At 39.9% G+C, this 21,270-nt stretch overlaps 1 protein-coding gene across 1 annotated transcript in view; it reads right to left on the reverse strand.

Moving 5' to 3' along the window:
• The window catches only part of CEP295 (centrosomal protein 295), a 44,255-nt gene extending 25,517 nt beyond the window's left edge, over positions 1-18,738 (reverse strand). The window contains exons 1-11 of the mRNA XM_058043984.1: positions 18,682-18,738; positions 17,020-17,153; positions 16,102-16,302; positions 14,204-14,328; positions 13,329-13,422; positions 8,575-8,688; positions 7,162-7,302; positions 5,878-6,061; positions 3,868-4,035; positions 2,765-2,989; positions 1,375-1,505 (exon numbers count right to left, since the gene is read on the reverse strand). Of these exons, the coding sequence (XP_057899967.1) occupies positions 1,375-1,505; positions 2,765-2,989; positions 3,868-4,035; positions 5,878-6,061; positions 7,162-7,302; positions 8,575-8,688; positions 13,329-13,422; positions 14,204-14,328; positions 16,102-16,302; positions 17,020-17,127 (1,491 nt within the window). The 5' untranslated portion in view covers positions 17,128-17,153; positions 18,682-18,738. The remainder of the gene's footprint in view (positions 1-1,374; positions 1,506-2,764; positions 2,990-3,867; positions 4,036-5,877; positions 6,062-7,161; positions 7,303-8,574; positions 8,689-13,328; positions 13,423-14,203; positions 14,329-16,101; positions 16,303-17,019; positions 17,154-18,681) is intronic.
• Positions 18,739-21,270: the final 2,532 nt, after the last annotated feature.

The following is a 21,270-nucleotide window of genomic DNA, read 5'->3' on the forward strand; positions in this document are numbered from 1 at the left end:
AAAGAAACCAGACTGCTCACACACAACACCATACACAAACTTTTGTTCCAAATTACAGAAGAAATTCTGTTGCTGGTGACAGGTATTACCAAGTTGCAACAGGACCTTTAAAAAGAGTTTCAAAGTCTACAGGAATAACTTTGTTTTATCGGCTCAATATTTCTAACAATCCCCGAATCCATTTATTATTGCATTATTATCTGTTCTCAAATTAATAAAATTGATAAAATCAGAATTCATTCAAGATGTTACCATCTTCCAAAGACTGCAAAAGAAGCCATTTTCCTAAACTTGAAAAATCTATTTTGCATTTTATTCAGTTTTTCATCAGAGTTTAACACATCTAAACATTAATTCAAGCTTTAAAAAAGCTCCTGAAATAGCTAATGTATAACCACTTTGAGAGCACTCCATAAACCTCTGAAGTAGTCTGTTTATTTTTATTCTCTTTCCATGTACCTATCAGCTACAATTCACTTAGATCCACACCTAGTGACAGCATATGTGCTTTTAGAAGGGAAGCAAAGAAAAATTTCCAAGTACTGGCAAAGATGAAGTGGACAACAGCCTTTAATAACAGTCTGAAATGCGATGTCAGGAAAAGCAACCTGAGAAAATGAAGGTTAAAAAAAGCAGCCACACTTTCACAAAGGATCTGTTACTTCTTGGTTTTTTTTTAAATATTACTATTTTGTCAAAATTTGTTTCCTTGATTTCTGAACTTAAACTCTACAATTGAAGGCTGCACGTAGACCCAAAATTCTGCTTTTTTCCAACGGCTTCTTTTAAACCTACCACATAACAGCTGGTATGTCTCTAGGGATACAACAAAAATTAAAATACAGTGAAACACAATACACAATAGATATAATTAAACAAAGCAAAAAGGAATTATTTTCTACATGTAATAAATATAGCATTGCCAGACACAAAAAGCTTCTTGCATTTGCTTCCTAGATAACCAAAAAAAAAAAAATTACTCAAGGTTTGCATGCTCTTCCTGTCACTCTAAACACAAACTCACAGACTTTCCTACATTATTACACAGGGTAAATAAAGTTTTCAGAGTTATGTATTGCTGACTATACCCTTCCTTTATAAAACAAAGACACTAATGTACAACTGTGATTTTCATTTAACCATGACTACCCTTGCCTACAGCACCTGTTAGATTTGAAGAAACTGCGGTTTTCCAATCTATTCTAAATTCCAGCTACAGCTTCATCATTTTTGAGAAGTACAGAAAATGTTACAGTAGAAGTTCAAATGTTAAGAGTACCTATAGCTGCTGTATAACCTGAAATATTTTAAAATCTTCTGTAAATTGTTTTTTTACACCACAACTGAGGTAAAAATAAATACAAACACACTTACCCACTTCTGTTTCTCCTCTTCCATTCTCATTTTAGCTGCCTCTTCCATTCTGATTTTAGCTGCTTGTTCTTGAGGATGGATTGGAACTGACTTTTCATCTGCAACTGTAGTTTCCAACATTTTCATAGAGTCTAAAATAGACATGTTATTTAACTGTAATTGCAGTCAGAACAAGCCTTGGATCTTCTTTACATCTTGCTTTACAGTTTCCCAACATCTCTCAACAAAATGCATAAGCTGCTCTTGAAAGGTTCTATATCCTATTACTCTGCCTGTCTCCATAAGCTGGAAAATCAGGTTTTTTGTATTATTTAAGTCTTTAATAGCCCTTTATTGTGTGTCTTTCTTGAATACCAGTAATGTCCCAGCTTCAATGGGACTGAAAATTATTTCTAATATTACCTGGGAGGCCAAGAGTAAGATCATCCTGAAGAATCAAAAGCCACACATTAACCTCTTGGAACAAAGAGGGTCTAAAACCGGCAGTACTGGGCAAACAATCTGACATTTGGCTATTGCACAAAAAGAAAGTCTCAATCCTGTACTGTTAGCTTCAAATAGCAGCACATTTTCCCCAAGGCGGCATTGTTTCACTCATGCTGCACTCTCCAAACCCCAGGCATTATGTTGGCATGGTCATGTACATGATGGAACTAAAACACTTTATCTTGTTTAAAAAAAAAACAAGCACCCTATGGAAACAAATTACTCAAAAGCAAAAAACCCAAAGCCACATGCCACAATCTGATCACTTGAAAACTTCAGAAATCCCACTCATACAAGATCACCAATTCAGCATTAGTCCAACCAGAAGGGCAACAAGGACAGACATGGGAAGTAACCCCAAGATGATCTGGCTATCAAACAAACTGCAGTGTCCAAATGCTATAAATTTCAATTTAACAAAAAGGTTTTTTGGAATGGTGCCTGAAAGCAGAAAAAAACTCCACTCATCAGCTTATGCTTGTCTTGGGCATTTATAGCTGTCAATCTCCAAAGAAAGCAGCTGTGCAGTTCAACAGGTGCAGAACTTCAATGCTGACTCCTGCACTGAGAATTGTATCCCTGGAGGCAAACACCTATTAAAGTACAGCAATACCAACTGTGACAACAATTTGAGTGAGATTTAAAAGTGAGAAAGGTATTTTGGACATCTGTTCTCTTCAAGATCTTAATGGACAAGTTGGACATAAGAGCAAAACATCTTCCCTACTTGTGGTTTCAACAAATCCTCAATGCCTTGTAGGCACAGACAGGAAACTGTACTTTATTCAATGTGACAAAACATTTAACAATGAAAGTTCATTAAACAATTTTGTCAGTTACTGTCACAGTCCCCCCATAAAAGTCTTTTTGCTCCTACACAACAAACTTTGCCACAAGTATGTACCTTTGGCTTCACACATTGTATTTTTCTGCTGCTCCTTGTTAAGTTCTAAATCACATAATGGTCTCCTTTCACCAGCAACTGTGCCTGATTCAATAGTTTCAAATTCACTTTGACTCTCTTTCTCATTTTTTGATGTCCACTCATCTTTTTGGCTTCTAATTTTGTTCAACAATTTCTTTAAGGCAAGTTTTGATCGAGGTTGGCAAGTTTTTCCTTCTTCATGCCCTATAAAGAACAGAAATTGTTAAGAGTTTTGGGTAATGAATATCTTTGTATCATAAAAAAACCCTCTCTTCTTTTTTATTGCTTACAGAGTTGGACAAATTGCTTAGGTGTATTTTTAAAATCTTAGCAAAATTTTCTCTTACCTGCAAGAGAAAAGCAGTAACTTGTCTCTGCAAGCTATGAAAGAAGGACTAAGCTGGATGCACTGTTTTATAGTCAATCTGTAGCAGAAATATGCAGTACCATCCCCACACCTGCCCTCTGCTTTCTATCAGCACTGGCAACACAATGCACCACAGACCAAACACCACACACCAGACTGTGCCACCCAAGGGATGCAGAAGTGCTTGGCCAAGAAGCTCATGGAGACTTCTGGCTCACATCACATGACCCTGGACATGCCACAGGCAAACAGGACACACTCGTGCATCCATTCCAGCCTACTCACAATATGCAGCAGCTCAACCACAAACCTGAACATAAAAGACACCATGATAAGCAGACTATAAAGCTTCAGCTTTGAAATATCTCAAAATCTTAAGTTCACACACAGCATCAATCCATAATTTACACTAAGTTCACAGGAATAATTATGGCTACTAACAGTATAGTTCTTACAACTGAAAATTATTCTCAGCATACTAATGAACTGAAGCATATCAGAAAAAGAAGTCACATTTTCATTTTCAAATTCATAATCATTAGGGTATCATCCTCTATGCTAAACATAAACCAAATTACACTGAATTATTTTTTGCACATTAAGAAGTTTTACTACTTCAGGCATTTTACTTATTACTAGAATTTATTTAATATACTAATCTTTTCTAATATAAAATGAAAAGATTTAATTTAAACATGCAGTTTAGAAGTTTTACTTTCTGGCTCATTAGGGACCTTCTCTTCTATCACATGTCCTGACTCTTGCTGAGTATCACAAGCAGATTCATGCTCCAAGGAGATATCAAGATCATTATCTTGAGCTCTTTCAGAAGGGGCTGGCAAAGGTTGTGGCTCAAACTGCAGAATCAGGTCTTCTTTCATGTCTAATTAAAAGAGCACAATGAAATAAAACGACCATTTGGAATACAAATCAAACAACACTGCAAGACTACACTCACACACAAATCCCCAGGAAATTCAAGTATCAATAGGTTATTTCACAACAGATTTAATCCAGCCTTTTTTTCCCCCACCAAAACATAAGATCTTAAACTATTTAGATCAACAGCCATCTATTCATTCAGAACCTCCACAGCAGTTTCCACTAGAATATGCTATGTTTTTCAAAATGAAAGTTGATGGGATGGAAAGGCCCAGCTTTACACCAAAAGCAGCTCACAAGAAAAATTACGCATGGTCCCAATAACTTCACTGGGGAAAAGACACACCCTGACCTGGCTGTTCACAAGGCTGCCACAGGAGAGTGATTGCACAGTCCAGGTGTGAAATCCCAGAGGACTGCACAACAGGAATTCCCCTATGATCACCTTGCTGACTGAGGGGGTTACTGCCTACAAGGGATGTGGGACACAGGGGAACATCACCTTGAAATTTTATGCTTCTTACATGTACTTAGGGGAGGAACCCAAGGCAGGGAAGGGATCAAGTTAGTCACGGGCAGAACTATTATGAGATAAAAGTGCAAAAATAGTGAGATACAATGAGACAGTCCACTTGTCTGGCCATGCACTGTACCTGACAGTTTGCTCTGTTTTCTCACTAAATTCCACTTGTAGCTGTTTTCCTACGTGAGGAACACTGTGTTTTGTATGCATGTGTGTATACTGATATGTAAAGGCCAGCAACTGGAACAGGGACCAGAAGTCACAGATGCACCTGTGTCTAGAGCATTGCTGACTGCAGAGGCCATAAGGAGTGCATTTAGGCCTCATATAGTGATTACTCATAGGTGGCTATGAGCATCAGCATGCAGGGGCTGGCAAATCACAAGCCAGACTAGCTAGCAAGAACGGTAAGAGGCTTAGGAGTCATGCATCAGGCAGCTGTTAAGACTGGGCACGGTACTGCAGAGGCCAGGGAACCGACAAGCTGTCTAGCAGAGGGATCAGGAGAGCCAAGCATTCAAGCCAGCTACAGAGGACAGAAAAGGATCCTAAGAAACCTGCCAGCACATGTGTGTGCATGTCCAAGACTACAAGAGGATCCAGGGTCAGCTATTGGGTAGACGAGTATATAAGGTCAGTTGCCATAGGAATCCATAGGATGTGCATGTCTGTGCACACGCCCACATGCCCAGCTGGGTCTGTGCAGTAACAACTGGAGTGGAGCAGCAGATCTAGGGGGCTCACATGCCCAGCAGCCAGAACTGGGAAAACTAAGCATTAAGGGCCAGCTGCCAGGTAAGAGCAAGTGTCTAAAGCTATTCACCAAGTGAGCCACAGCACATTCATGAGCACATGTGCATTTGAGTCCATACATAAGTATGAGAGCTAACTCTAAGGCTCCACGCTCTAGCATGAATCACTTGACACTAGACTGGGTGTATAAGACCTGAGGAGGATCTGTAGTGTAGCAGACAGACACCTGGGATATAGGGGACAACTCCTGGATAGACTGAGTGTCTAAGACCAACTGCTGGAGGGATCTATACCATATTAAAGACACATATCCCCCAAAAGGCCTTCATGTTGATCAGAGCAGTAAACAGAAGGAGGCCATTTGTGCTGCTGGTATTTAATGTGAGTGCTGTGTTTCTCCTGCTGGCCTGCACAGCCAGCTGTATGGATGTGCCCTGGCAGGCTGTTTGTGTGCATGCCAACTATGAATACACACACAGCCTTGTTACCAGCTGCACCCAGGAAGAGGCAGCTGCAGCAACCTCTCCTTTACTGGGTACCAAGTTCAGCAACCTCCAAAGAACTTACTCCTGTCTTCACTGCACATTTCTTCAAATGCAGACTCCAGTTCTCTCTGCCATTCTTCTTTTGTTTCCATGCGTTTGCATGGTGGCACTGAAAGCTGAGGTGGCATCTGTGCGACAACCTGTCTCCTGCGCATCCGATCCTGAGCGTGCATTTGCTCCAGCTCTTCCAGGAATCTTTCCCTGTCCTTCAAGAATAAAGAAGGGATAACACAAACCTTCAATGTTCACATTCAGACAGCCACATATCAAGACTGATAGAAAATGCTTCCATTTGGTTACCATGATGTTTGGTTAATGTTCAAAGTTAATGTTATTCTAGGGAGAAAGTGCTTCTTCAGGAGAAGACTGTATTAGCCCTTTGGACAAAGGAGTCTTCAACACTACCTACAAGATCTGATGTTAAATAAAAGATCAGACTCCACACCTGCAGGCCAACTTCCCCCAAAATAATAAAACTTCCTGTTTTATAAGGTAAACGAGTATTTCTTTTGCCAGGTGACTGTTGCTAGTATATAATTCAGCAGTTGCTACTTTTGAAGATGCAAACTAAATACTCTTTGGCACACTGAGCATATGTAAGAGCTATTTTTTAAAAAAAGTTTGTTGGGATTTTTTTTCTGTTAATTTCAGGAGCACCAGAAATATTTCACAAATCCCCATTTCAGTTTGGTTACTCATTCAGGACCAATCATATGCCAGCTGATAACAAGCAAGCTTTTCTTTTTCTAGCCAACAAAAACACATGTGAAGCTGTCAGACCACAAAAAATTTTTGAGTGTAGATCACAGTACAAAGACTTTTCTCAGTAGATTAGTTTTTATTTCTTAAAGGAAACTATTTCATCATTTCCAGACTTGCACACTAACAGAGTATCAGTCTTTAAGTAAAAACTTAGAAAAGTTTTCAAAAAATAAAAAAACTTGTTACCTCCTTAGCAATAATTTCTTCCCCTGAAGCACCAAATCACCAACTCCAACTAAAGCTAATGTGGAAAAGCAGAACTGATTACCTATTAGAAAAGTTTTGACTATTACCTATTGGTTAATAGCTGGCCAAACATTCAGATAACAAAATTTAAGAGGATGTTCTTTCATTCTCACTCCTTCTAGATGCCAAAATAAGCAAACAGATTTTTACTTTTTTTTTTTGCAAAGACATTCTGCAAACTTTATTTAGTCCATGAATTTCCCTCCTGTAAGTGTAATTCCTTTATTAATCACTTACCTACAACTTGCTTAACAGCAGTTGCTCTGACATTAAAAACAGGCATAACTGCTTTGCCTACCTTGGCCAACTGGATCTTCTTCAAGGCATGACTTCCTCTAATATGTGCCTTTTCAATCTGCTTTCTTCTTTCCTTCTCTGCCTCCCTGTGCAGTTCCTCCAAACGTCTCCCTTCTTCTTCAGCAGCTAAATGAGCATCTGGCTGGCAATCAATCAGTAGTTTAGTCCAAAAAGTTGTGTGATAGTTTAAAGCATACATAACAATAAATAAATGAATAATTCTGCAGCAAAAGCACTTAAAAAAGACATACAATGCCATATGAACATCCCTGAATGTTTATCTTGCAAGCAGGACGAAAATAATTTTTTACCTTTGGAAAATAATTTCATTGTTACATATTTTGTAAGCTTAGGTGACAAAGTGTTCCAGTTTCAAGCTGGACCAGAGACAATAATTTATATATTTGTTATCACAGAGTGGTTATTTTTTCTAAAATACATGGTAAAATAAAATATGGTCAAAATTACAGATTGGGAACTTCTATCCTCATGGTTTTGTTTTAAACAAGGGGGAAAATGTGGTGGTGTTCACAGGGGTCCCAGGACAAGGGAAGAGATTAAAATCTTGACACCATGTTTCAGAAGGCTGATTTATTATTTTATGATATATATGATATTAAAACTATACTAAAAGAATAGAAGACAGGATTTCATCAGAAGGCTAGCAAGGAAAGCAAAGGAAAAGAATGGTAACAAAGTCTTGTGATTGACCAGAGAGTCCAAGACAGCTGGACTGTGATCGGCTGTGATTAAAAACAACCACATGAGACCAATTAAAGATGCACCTGCTGCATTCCACAGCAGCAAATAATTATTGTTTACACTTCGTTTCTGAGGCCTCTCAGCTTCTCAGGAGAAAAAATCCTAGCAAAAGGATTTTTCAGAAAATATGTCTGTGACAGGAAAAAATCTCTGATGTACCTTCCATCTCACTTGGGAAACCAGAAACAATCTGCAACTTTCAAGGAAGAAAAATCTTACTAACATAAAAATATACTTAGGGAAAAAAAAGTAATTCCAAATAAGCAAGCCAAATGCAAGGCAAGTCTAGGAGTACATTGCTAAAAAGAGGGGAAGAGAGAAAAGCAGGGCAACTGCAGCTATCAACTCAGCATGAGCCACAAGTCTTCCAGTTTGGGTGTTTGAACATTATACCAGTCTTGTGATCTCACCTTTCAGTAAAAGCCTGTTCACAAGGGACTGCCAGGTGTGATCCCCTAAGTGACTGAGCATGTAACAGGCTTTACAAGGCTGCCCATCTGAGATTCTCTTTAGTAAGTAGTGTAAGCTGCTTTATACAAGTTTGTATCTTTAAACAGCTTCCAGAAAATCCATTAGCTGATACCCAGACAATGAATTCAGTGTAAAGAAACACATATGTAAGACTGTAGCACAAACAGTTGGAGTTAATCACCTGCTCTCCGTCCACTTCTCTGTCCACCAAAGCTTCAGCAATGTGGTAACGTGTAACAGAAAAGTTGCCAGCACCACAGGGCTTCATGGCAAGGATCTTCTTCACTTCAAAACTCTAGGAAGAAAGGTGCAACTACAGCTGAATCACAGAACAGTATCTCCATTCAAGTAACTAACAGAAGTGATCTGTATAGCTAAATTATTATTAAAAGAAACCCACCCCACCAAATTCTGCCCTGAAAATAGTGTTTAAAACCTTATATACATGTAATAATTAATAAACCACATCAGCACAAGGCAGACCCAGAGGGCTTTAATAATGGAGAGCATCTTGGGCATTTCTCTGCACAGAAACTGATGCTCATCAGTGTCATGTTTCAAATGCACTAATTTAAAAGCACTTGAGTTGAATGCATTAATACAAATCCCACTTACAACAGCTGTCATATTCACCTCAGAGCAGCCACAGACCCACAAAATAATTATACCCAACAGCAAAGCAACACTTGTCATTTACAGACTTGCTTTAGGAAACTCAGAGCCATTATGTCCAATTTTAGTTGACCAGAGAAAAGAGCATTATCTGTAACTTCACTGAAAAGTGTCTATTCGCAGAATGCTAAGTTGCTGCGGGGGTTTTTAGAAGTTTTGGGTACACCAACACATTTCAACTCTTTTCTGGAAATTTGAACAATTCTTTGGCTTAGCCTCATGTTCCCAGTTGCATAGTTGTCAGGTTAGGTTACTCAATAAGTACTTTGTACTTAACATCTCCTCCACCAATTTTCTCTCAGCTTCCTCTTCCCTCAACCTTCTCCTAAAAGGTGTTCTTATCCACCTTAACTAGACTGGAAAGATTCACAGCTTGAGTGCTCCAAAACTAACATGGCCATAAAGAAATACACACACACAAAGAACAGCTTTAAGTCTCACAAATACCTTAAACTTATCTCATGCAATGAGGCATACAAAATTTCAGGAATGACTATTACATTTTAAGAAGACTGTAGAAAGTGAAGTCTTTAAATGAAAATCAAAGAATCATAGAATCATTTATATCAGAAAAAACCTTCAAGTCCAGCCATTAACTCAGCACTGCCATGTCCAAATCATGTTCCTGAGTGCCCCAACTCACATCCTTTAGATATCTCCAGGAATGGTAACTCCATCACTCCCCCAAGCAGTCAGTTCCAGTGCTTGACAAGACAGTGAAGAATTTTTTCCTAATATCCAGTCTAAACTTCCCCTGGTGCAACTTGAGGCTATTTCCTCCTGTCCTATGACTTGTCACCTGGGTGAAGAGACCAACCCTCACCTGGTTACAATCTCCTTTTCAGGCACTTGTGGAGAGTGACAAGGTTCCCCCTGAGCCTCCTTTTCTCCAGGCTAAACACCCCCAGCTCCCTCAACCACTCCTGACCAGCTTTGTGCTCCAGACCCTTCCCCAGCACCACTGCCCTTCTTTGGACACGCTCCAGCCCCTCAATGTCTTTCTTGTCATAAGGGACCCAAAACCAGTAAAACTACTTTTAGCCTTACCAACAGAACTTCAGTAACTTATTTTATGATCCTTAAACAAAGCTGAATTTCTTAATCAATAAAAATCATAGTAATTGTAACAGATCAACATTTGCAGATAATGATTATAGCTATAAAAACAGGCAAATCCCGGACGTAAACCTCATTAGCCAGATTACCAGTGCTTGCCCTGTACCGGGTTACTTTCAGAATGTACAATTAAACATCTCTTCTGAATTATTTAAAAAAATTAAGATTAACAACCAATAACAAATAATTATTAATTACATGTAATCAATCAAGTCTCCAGAATTTTATTCAAAAGCTGTGAAGATGCGAGAATTATGTCGGAGGCTGCAATTTTTCAAGTAGTGTCAAATTCAATTTAGGCTGAAAAAAATACCATACTTCTATCCTGTTTTGTAGTTACGCCCTCCTTTTTCTTTTCCTTCAAAAAGTAAATAATTCTACACTAAAATCTGGCAAAATTGGAGCAGCAAAGTATCATGAAATGGGACAAAAAGCCAAAAAAAACCCTCATGACCCCAGCTCTACAAATGCTATGAATACTCAAGCAGAATATAGTAATACCTTTTAGGTTTTGTTTCCATTCCATAAAATCTAATAGATCATGTAAGAAAAAGTAAGTTTCCAAGAACTCTGCAACATTTTTCAATAAAATGGTCTTTACAGTTTAACTTCGATTAAGTAACTTTTCATTTGGTCTAACTAAATATGGTCTCAACTTCTAAAATCCATAATTCTGAGAACCAAAATGAGTTATGATAGAGTAAAACTACTTCTTTTCTACCTGGGTAAAATCACAATAATAAGAGTATCTTTAGAAAATGCTTCTTATATTCTAAACAATCATGCCATGAACAACAATGCCCTAGAGCTCCTTTTTATGAAATTATAGTCAATTGTTATTGCAACAGAACATCAGATTATGATTATAGTTGCATTTAATAAGCTCCTTATGCAAACATTCGAAAAAACAAGCAGACTTACTCAGATGACCCTGTAATCTGCTGTAATTCACAGGATTTAAAGTTAAACAATTTAAATTCAGTGCCTTTTGAGTAAGACATTTGCAAGACAAAGCCCTAGACTTACCTTCCCCCAAATAACAGTCAATATCTTTTGTTTTCTCTCTCGATAAAAATCTCTCAAACTTTCAATTACTTAACATTTTCCCCTATGAAGTAAATGGCACCCAACAACTCTTTGAAGAAAATAACTTTATTTTTAGCCCTGTGCTCTCCCAGCCATAGGTCTACAACAAAAGGATTAAAATCTACACAGATTTGAAAACTAGAAAAAGGCTTAAAGTCAGATTGTCCTTAAATGGAACAAACTGACACGCTGTGCTATACTGAAACAGAGCAACCTCTTTTCCTCAACCAAAACTCAACATATCTGCAAAATTACTGATTCAATCTGCCATTATCACAACATGAACTTCATAACAGAAACAAAACCCACATACTGTAGAAAATCCAGATGTTTGGAAACTCCACTAAAACAACTTACAAACCCCATTTGTTGAAAAGGTGGGTAAACGACATTTGCTAATGGATGGAAATGCATTAATTTTTGGAAAGGAACGATACTTAAATAGAGAACTGACCCAGACATAACATCCAACACAATTGAATCAGTTTCACCAGAACCTGAAGAAACCTGAAATAAAGACTTCTTGCCTTCCCTGGTGACAAAACACTAAAGAATGAGGATAAAATTCTGTGTTTATAAAATGGGAAGGAAGATGCATTATTGATGTTGCTGGATAAAAGTATTAAATAAAAGTATCACATATCAAGTACTGTGCCATTTTAGCTGTTATGGAGGTTAACTGCAGTCACTATCTATGGGGAAGGGTTAAATAAAATGTGACATAAGACCCACTCTGAACTGCAAAAGTTACTACAAAGCAAAGCCACAGCATCTCACTGCTTTCCCACAATGCCAAACTGAGCAACAGAAGCACCTGAAACCCAGGAAATAAAGTTTGGACTGATATAGACTTCACCTGCTCTACACCAGACACACCAGGAACACACCCTGTGCCACAACATGGATGGCAACAGCAGCATGAAAGGGTGTGTGAATTTACCTGAACTGCACCACACAGGACCTTATTCCAGATGTACTGAATTTCAATACAGCATACACTTCACCAGAAATAACCCCAAACTTTACCACTCCCTTACAACCCTTGTTTTAATCTTCACTCATATCCAGCTTATACAAGATGAAAACCTTTGGGCAACCAAGGAAAAGATCTAGAGAGAAACTTGTACTAATGAAATGCCATGGGTACTCCTTCTAATCATTCTTAAAACCGGAAGGGTCAAACCTTACTCAGTTTCTCCAGATACAACACCAAACCTTTATCATCCTGCACTCTAACCTGTACATAATGTGCTGGGATGTAGCTGGGAAAAGTTTTGAAAGCTTCACTGACTCTGAGAGGGGCTAGTATACCTCAACCCTTTATTTTATAGTCAGTAGTTTGAATATCCCTGAACCCAAAGGTCTAAAAGGGTACGACATGCTATGAGGCAATTTAAACTCTGCATTCATGAAGTTCTGTTAGTTAACTCCAGAGTAAAAATGCATGTAAGTGTTCTTTCTGCAGTTGGGAGCTGCAATCCTACTGCCAATTCTACACCTATGCACCAGCTCTATGAAACCAAAGCAGCATAAATGGGGTACAAAGCCACACCTCAAAAGGCTGCAGCCTCCCAACAGACTTGGGTGATGGTTTCCTATGAAAATTAAAGAGCTTCCTCTTTATTTAGTACTCCCTACAAGAAAAAGAAATTGAAGGGAGAAGATAACCCCGACAAAGCTGCCCCACAGCTAAAGACACAATTATTACAGAACTAAACAAACTGCTAACGGCATCAGTATGACAGCAGGCTGAGAAGGCATGTAATGTACATGCTGAGAGATCATTGTAAAGTCTCATATGATTGGGGCTACTAAATGAAAATGACATATGATGAAAGTTTAAAAAGACAGATAAACTTCAAAAATAAGAGTCTGATTACAAGAAATAAAATTCACATATAACAAGAGATCAGTAAAGTACCCAAGATTAGTAGCAAGAAATCTGCTAATACCTAATTAAATAATTCTTTTGGTTTTTGCTGAACCACTGTCCTTATATATGCAAATACTTATATATGGTAACCCTGAAATTGTGATCATTGTTGTTTTACAGATACATACCTCAAAAGGATGTGGTGGAGGAGGTGGGAGGCTTGCAACTTTGGCTGCTCTTTGTCTTTCCACTTCCAGAGCACGTTTACGTGCATCTGCTCGTCTTGGGGGACAGAAACAAAACAAACCACAAGAGAGAAGAGAGACAGAAAATTATTCAAGCAACAGTGACAGACCAGTGCAAAATAAAAGGTAAACCTGAAATCAGATTCCTAAGTACCTGCACTGAATGGTTGGGCCATAGGCATGGGGAAGCATACTAAAAAGACAACAGAACTTGGGCTGGAAGGCAGCATTAAAAATTACCTTCTTCAAGTTAAGCAAAAACATTCATATATACAAGCATTCCAAAAGCAATACAAAATCTCTGCTTTTGACCCAGGTTTCCAGAAAGCGTTGTGCACTTCAAAACACTTTACTTGCTTCAGTGTAGATACAGTTAACTACTTAATTTACAGGTCTTAGCTCTACTCAAGCACAACTATGCCCAAGAGGACACAGACCATATTCCATACCAGCTCAAGTTTGGTCCAACCTGCTTAATTAAAAAAAAAAAAAACCCTAAGAAAGAAGACCATGACAAATGCACTAGGTCCTTTTTACAGGTGGTTAACTCTCCATCAGGAACTGGCCTGACAACATTTCATTTGTCACTGAACTCCTGGAGAATCCATAAGGCCAGGTTGAATATCTGACATTCTTGTCTTGGTTTTAAAGATACAGTTTTTACCAAAAGCCACAAGCTTTCCCCATGAGCATTAATTATCTAATACATAACATTTCAAGACTGAAAAAGCTCCAAGCAATAAGCATCAACATTTTTGCCTTTCACCTTGTGACACCGTAAAGTTCATTCTTAATAAAACAAAATAACTATTGCATACCTGGATTGCTCACGAAGTAATTTTTCTTTTTGGTGCTTCTGCTCTATCAGAGCTTTTCTATGTCTCGTCTCTGCTCTTTGTTTCCTTTCTTCTGCTTGCTTTGCCAGAGCCTCTAAGTCAGGTTCCTTAACATTAAAATATTGTGATCACTTAATACAGAATTTTACTCACATCTCATACTATTAGTATGATATTTCAAATTAGATACTGCTGGTGAGAAACACAATCTCAAAACTACCTTCTACTGTATTAAGATTAAAATACTCTAATAACTTTTCCTTCTCTGCCATCTTTATTTTCTTCCTCTCTGCCAAAAACAGCAGTGAACCTGCCACATCCCTCAGCCAATTTAACCAAATATTGATAGAAATCCTAGCTTTGTCTAGATCAGTTTGATGAAAAAGATATCCTGTAGCAAATGCAGACTAAACTATGTAGAAGAAGTGTGTTACTACCCTTCAGTCATCAACAGAGACATTTTTTATTTCTCTGTTCCTCCTAAAACACTAGTTCCAGACTTTTTTGCTAACTCAGCTATCCTAGCATTGGAAAGGACGTTATAAAGAAAAGACATGGATAAATGGAAAAGCATAATGCTATTTTACTTGGCTTTGAAGATCCTGACTAAGTCAGGAAGTAAGCTACTTTGTAAAATCCATGTAAGAAGTCTTTGGCTGATTTCTGTAAACCTGATTCAGAGTCAAACTATAGAAAAATTCTACCCAGCAATCTCAATGATCTGTCAAGCAGAGCCTACACAAGTTACAGGATTTTAAATAAAGTGAAACCAGTTTGTAGGCACAGAATTAAAGTGACACCCGTTTGCAGTGCAGGCAAAGGCCTCTGAAGCCCTTACCAAGGCTTTCCATGTCACTGGAGCACTGAAGGGAAAAAAATGTTAAATGTATTTTCTTAACCATAAAAAAGATCCATGGTGGAGAATAAATTACTGTAGTACTGGCATAATTGAGATACTGACTCATTATGTACAATTTAGCCAAGTACAAACACACATGATCATACAAGCTAATACAATCAAAGTAACTTTAAAGCCTGCCCAGCAAAAGCTGTCACAGATAGGCCTTGACAAGACAAACTATCTTGTGGGAAGATACCTGCCAAAAAGTACATAACCACTTCAAAAACATTTCCATGTTTAAAAAGTTGTCTATTTAGGTACCAGGACTTCAAAATCAGGAATGTCAAAGGAAAAACCAAACATCAGCAATTTTGGTATTTCTAAAACATTGAAATTGGCTCTGACAATATATGCTGGTATTGGCTGCAATAGAAATTATTTTCTTCGTAGTGGCTGGTACGAGGCTGTGCTTTGGATTTGTGCTGAACAGAGGCTGATAATACAGAGATGTTTTTGTTATTGCTGAGCAGGGCTCACACAGAGCCAAGGCCTTTTCTGCTCTTTGTGCTGCCACACTGGTGAGAGAGTGGGGGGTACATGGGAGGCTGGGAGGAGGCACAGCCAGGACAGGTGAGCCCAGCTGAGCAAAGGGATATTCCAGACCATCTGACAGCATGCTCAGTACATAAAGGGGGGATGAAGGAGGAAGGGGGAGATGTTTGGAGTGATGCTGTTTCTCTTCCTCAAGTAACCACTACACATGATGGAGCCCTGCTGTCCTGGAGATGGCTGAACACCTGCCTGCCCATGGGAAGATGTGAATGAATTCCTCATTTTGCTTTGCTCTGTGTGTGGCTTTTGCTTTCCCTATTGAACTGTCTATATTATATCTCAACCCATGAGTTTTCTGGCTTTTACCCTTCTGATTCTCTCCCAGATCCCACTGGGATGGGAGGGGGAGGAGGGGAGCAAGCAGCTGCCTGGTGCTTGGCTGCTGCCTGGGGTGAAACCATGATACAATAATATCAAGCTCACTTACATTTTCCTTGGCCTGTCGGTGACCCTCCCCAATCGCCCTTAAGCTTGACAGATACAGTTCTTCCAGGGCTTTCATCTTCTCCTCCTGTGCCTTCTGCCATTCAGCTCTCAGTGCCTCCTCTAACTGATGCAGCTGTTCTTCTCTCCTCTGCTTTACCTTCTGCCTTATCTGGTAGGAGATATACTTCTGCTGCTCTCTGACCTGTAGAAAGAGCATTCACATTTATCAGCAATTCAAGAAAAGCATAATACTTTCTGCAGCAAGACTTTCTACAACACAGTTTACCCTACTTCCACCTTTCCATCTCATCAGATATTCCATTCACAATCTATTCAGAAAATACTTTCAAGTTGCTGTTACCTTTTCCCAAAATTAATATATAAAATAATAAATTTAATCCTAATTAAACACTTTGGTTAAAGTCCAAAAAATGGCACACAAGTGACAAACTGCAACCACTGCTTGGAATATCCTTCCCTCCAAAAATACAACACAATAATCTATGCAAGGCTCCTATTACAATTCAAGATTAAAATCAGCAACTATACTGAAAACTTAGTAAACCTAGTTTATTATTTTTCACTCTGTATTTTAGGCCTTTTTTTTTATTATTTTTTTTACAGCAAAGGTTGTCAAGCACTGGAACAAATTGCCCAGGGAAGTGGCTGAGTCACTACCCCTTGAAAAGCTCAAAGTTGTGGCACTTAGGGACATGATTTAGCAGTGGACTTGGCAGTGCTGGACTAATAGCTGGACATGAAGATCTCCAGGGTCTTTTCCAACATAAAAAATTTCACCATTCTACAATACTGTCACCTTGAAATTTAGTTTACAGGAAATAATCTTTTCAGTTACTTTTCCTAAATTATTTGTTACATCATCAAATGAAATACAACACATGGAAAAATACAGGCATACCTGTTGCAACCTTAGTTTTCTTCTTCTTTCATATTCTTCTTTCAGGAACATGGCTTCTTCATTAGGACTAAGCCTCAATGTCCCAGCTGCTGCAAGTTTCCTCTTCATCTTTGGATATGCTGAATAATCAACTTCTGTGAGAACAATGCAAAGAAAAAGAGAAATTGTGCATAAATGACACTGGCAAAACAGCTATAAAGACAGGACACTGCCATAATGTAACTCTATCATTATGCTCTCAAACGTGAGAGCTACAGCTGTTCACATCTGTCCCAGCTGAAGGCTGGACTTTATCTCAGAAGTCTTTTCCAACCTTAATGACTCTTAACTGCAATCAACAGCATTGGCCCTGTCTTTGTCACAGTCACAAACAATAATGCTTTTGAACTCCTTTGAGCTATGCACCAAACACTGAAACACGATGACATTCACAGTCTATTCTATGGACCGGGCACCAACATTTGCAAAGTGAAGGGTGAACAGCACTCTGCTCCTGGGAAGATTTACAAACAAACCCACCAACTACCGAAAAGCACACCCCACAGTGAAGCAGGCTGGTCACTCAGGCGATCTGTACTGAAATACTCTCATAACTGTGCTAGAGAAGATGTAAGACACAACAGCAATTTTGTTGGTGTTTTTGGCTGCACTCCAAGGTTTTCTGCCGTACAGACTCTGTAACTCCAGCAACAGGCTGCGGACCAAGCATTTCACTGGAAAGCTGAAACTGCTCACTAACGACTTTTTATTCAAGTTTTCCTAAGAAGAAAAATTTCAAATTGTATTTCCCTCAAGATTTTACTGTGAAAGTCTAAAATTCCCCTGCCCTCAAATCAAGTAAGATTTTAACCGGATCTTTAAATACTTATAACCCTGAAAATATTCGCACAAAACAAGCAAAGACTTTCAAAAGCTACTGCCAATTCTAAAAAAATCTAGTGAGCTATTCATATAGCACCAAAGAGTTTAACCAACACGACACACCAGGAAACAATTCTTTTCAGCATCATATATTATGATCTTGGTGTATTTATAGACACGGTATCACAGATAAAATAACAACACTCTAAAGAAATCAGGTGATGGACTCGATGATCTTATAGGTCTCTTCCAGCCTTGAACTTCTGTGATTCTGTGATTCTGTGATGTTTAAAGCAGAAGATCCATGAGATACTCTCGGAAAAGGGTTATTAAAGCAATGAATCCCAAGCTCTTTATAGCATAAAGAGGGACAGTAGCATCCTGGATCCTGCCAGCCCTCCCTTAGTCACCCGATGAGCTACAGAAGTTTATCACGGCAAAAAATTAAGAAGCAAATTACTGCATTCTCTCTCTCACACGCACGCACACACACACACATTCCTAAAGAGGGAAAAATGTTGAGGATGACCAGTGCAAAGCCTGAGTCCAAAGGATAAGAGCAGAGGTAGAGATTGCGAACGCCGCGCTTGCCCGGGCTCAGCCGCAGCACAAGGCGGGTGGTGGGGGCCGGAGAGGGCCCCGGGGCCGCAGGGCCGCTCCCGCCGGGGCCGCACCGGGACGCGCCCGAGCTGAGGGAAGAGAAAGTAAAACAGCGGGGGAAGGGAAAGCGGATAAGGGAAGAAACGGGGGAAGGGAAGGGGAGAAGAGAGCAGAACCCCCCTCACTCACGCACTCACGCACCCGCTGCCGCCCGGGCCCTGCCGCTCGCTGAGGCGCCAACGGCCGCCGCCCCCGACACGTGACCGCGCACCCCAACGAGCCGCCAATGGCGCATGCGCTACCGCCCGACCTCCGGCTCTAGCCCCGCCCCAATCTCGCGGTGGCCAATTGGGACTCGGGACGGCGGCGGAGGGCGCGCGCGCCCAATATAAAATCGGCGCTGTGAGCGAGGAAGGCATTTGTTCCCCGAAGCACCTTCGGGAGTTCCTTCGTGGTGGTCAGCCTCTTCCTCGTCGCCTGTATAAGTGCGGGCAGTGCCTGGCTCGCCTAACGCGGCACTCTCAGCGCTCACGTGGAGGAATAAATGCAGGGGAGGGGTTTCTCAGCGCGGCTCCCTCCCAACACCGCCTCAGGAGCCCGCTGTCGGAGTTTCCAAGTGCTCGAGTGGGAGGGGCACTCACTGGGCGAGCCTGAAATGCTGAGAGAGCGAAATAGAACTGAATCCTGCTAGTTCTGCCTCACTGGTGTTACTTCTGTGCAGCTTCCCTGTTCAGCGCTCTTTTTGTGTCAGTAGAAGAAGTATCAGAATTATAACAGGGTTGGCTTGGAAAGGGACCACAAAGATCGTTTATGTTATAAATGAGAAGCTTGACTAGGCCAATATTCAAGCAGCAATCAATTTATGAATTAATATGGTAAAGTATGAGCAATACAGCATTGGGTACAGTGGGGAAAGTTTTCCCTCCAACTGCACACCGATAGCTGAGGCTTACAGGTATTTATAGGGGCACTCATAAGCTTTCTCAGCAGTTCCTATTCGCAATTTTTACTCATCAGCAGTTTCTATTCCAAATTTTTATGTCACAATTCTATACACTATTGTGATTTACTTTTTCTCAGGATGTATCCCAGAAAGGGAGTATCCCAGGTGGTGGTGGTTTGGTTTCCAAAAGAAGGAAGAAGTCTGCCAGATGGTGAGGTTCAGTTTCCAGATGTGGGTCCACCTTTTGTTTGGAAGGACTATAAATCTCATAACAGTGATGTCCACCTTCCCTTGGTTGAAAATATTAATCCTTGAGTCGATGTTCATCTTCCTTTCTCAAGCTGCATGTTTCCTTTATATATATTCTAAAGCTATAGTTTCAAAGATCCTTACTACAAGAAATATTCTAAAATTATACTTCAAAAGGTTATTATTGCAAAACTCTTTAAGGCTTAACTACAAGCAGAAAGTTCCTGTCAAAAAACAACATCCTTAAAGCTTTAATTCAAATGCTCCTAAATCAACTTAAGACTTATAAAGGTTAATTGCAAACAAAGGATAGGTTCAAAGGCCTTCTTCCATGTTTTGCTTTTCTCAGTTATTATTAGAATTTGTCTTTATAACTATTTCCACACAATTCCATCCAATCCAAACCATTCTATGATTCTTCCTCATACTTCAGCTTTCTTTCTAAAAGGAGACATTTATTGTGTGTGTAAGATTTGCAGCAGCTGGGATTTGAAAGTGGGACATTAGATAACCTTGATTTATGAGGAATGTAAATTTTATTTGTATTGAGGGAAACAATTCTGCTACACATACAGATGAGGCACGAGAATGAAGCACATTCCAAGGGTCTGAGCTGCTGCTACAAAAATGAAAGAAATGTTTGTGACTTGGACCAGGCACAAAGGAGATAATCAGTTGTCTTGTGATGAAACTTCAGTGCAAAATACAGCTACTTTTTTGGCAATTTCTTATAGAAAAATGAAAAAAATGTTTTATACTAGGAACTAAATGTCATAGTGTTATGGTTTGACACTGGCACAATGCCAGTGCCCCCATGAAAATTCCCTCTTCCTGGCATCTGCTGTGAGGTGGTACCCGGAAATAAGCAAAGCAGGCTCCTGCTTAAGGAAAAAGGAAAAAAAACTTTATTAACTAAACTACAAAAAACTAAACCACAAAGGGAAAAAAAAAAAACCACGAGGCAAATGAAAACTACACAGAAACACTTCCCCCTCCTCCTCCTACCAGATCCCCAGTACATTACATTTCCCAAAATTATCCACACTCGGTCTGGCACCACCCTTTAGAAAATCAAATCTTCAGCTCATGAAGAGTAGACGGAGTCCTTCCTTGTGCCACGGACTTCTTGTCACAATTAACGCCGCCCGGAGTCCTGCTATCTTGTGACATCTCCTTTCCATGCCAAGGTGCTCTCACCACCAGGCATGGGATGGGGCAGAGGCCTGCTTTCAGGGTGGGCCTTTTAAGGATGCCTCGTCTCGTTCCAAGCAGAGCACACTCTCATCTCTGGGACCTTTGTCCCCCCCATTTCTTCTACACTCCCTGGGGCCGAGGGGTCTCAACACCGAACTCTCCTGGCTCCGAGCTTCCGCTTCCCCCTGCAATGCAGCCTCTGTATCGCCAGGAAACAGTCCATGGATCTACAACAAAAGAGTCCAGCAAAGTTGCCACTCCATCTTCCTCCATTCCTTCAACATCTCTCTTTCTCTTTGCCAGACCCCCTTTCTGGCCTATTTCTTCCTTCATCCTCCACTCTTATCCCTTTCCTAGGAAAGGTAATGTTCCGTGAAGTTCTCACTATCCACAAGGGTTAAAAG

The sequence above is a fragment of the Melospiza georgiana genome, chromosome 2, assembly GCF_028018845.1.
Source record: "Melospiza georgiana isolate bMelGeo1 chromosome 2, bMelGeo1.pri, whole genome shotgun sequence".
NCBI lineage: Eukaryota > Metazoa > Chordata > Aves > Passeriformes > Passerellidae > Melospiza > Melospiza georgiana.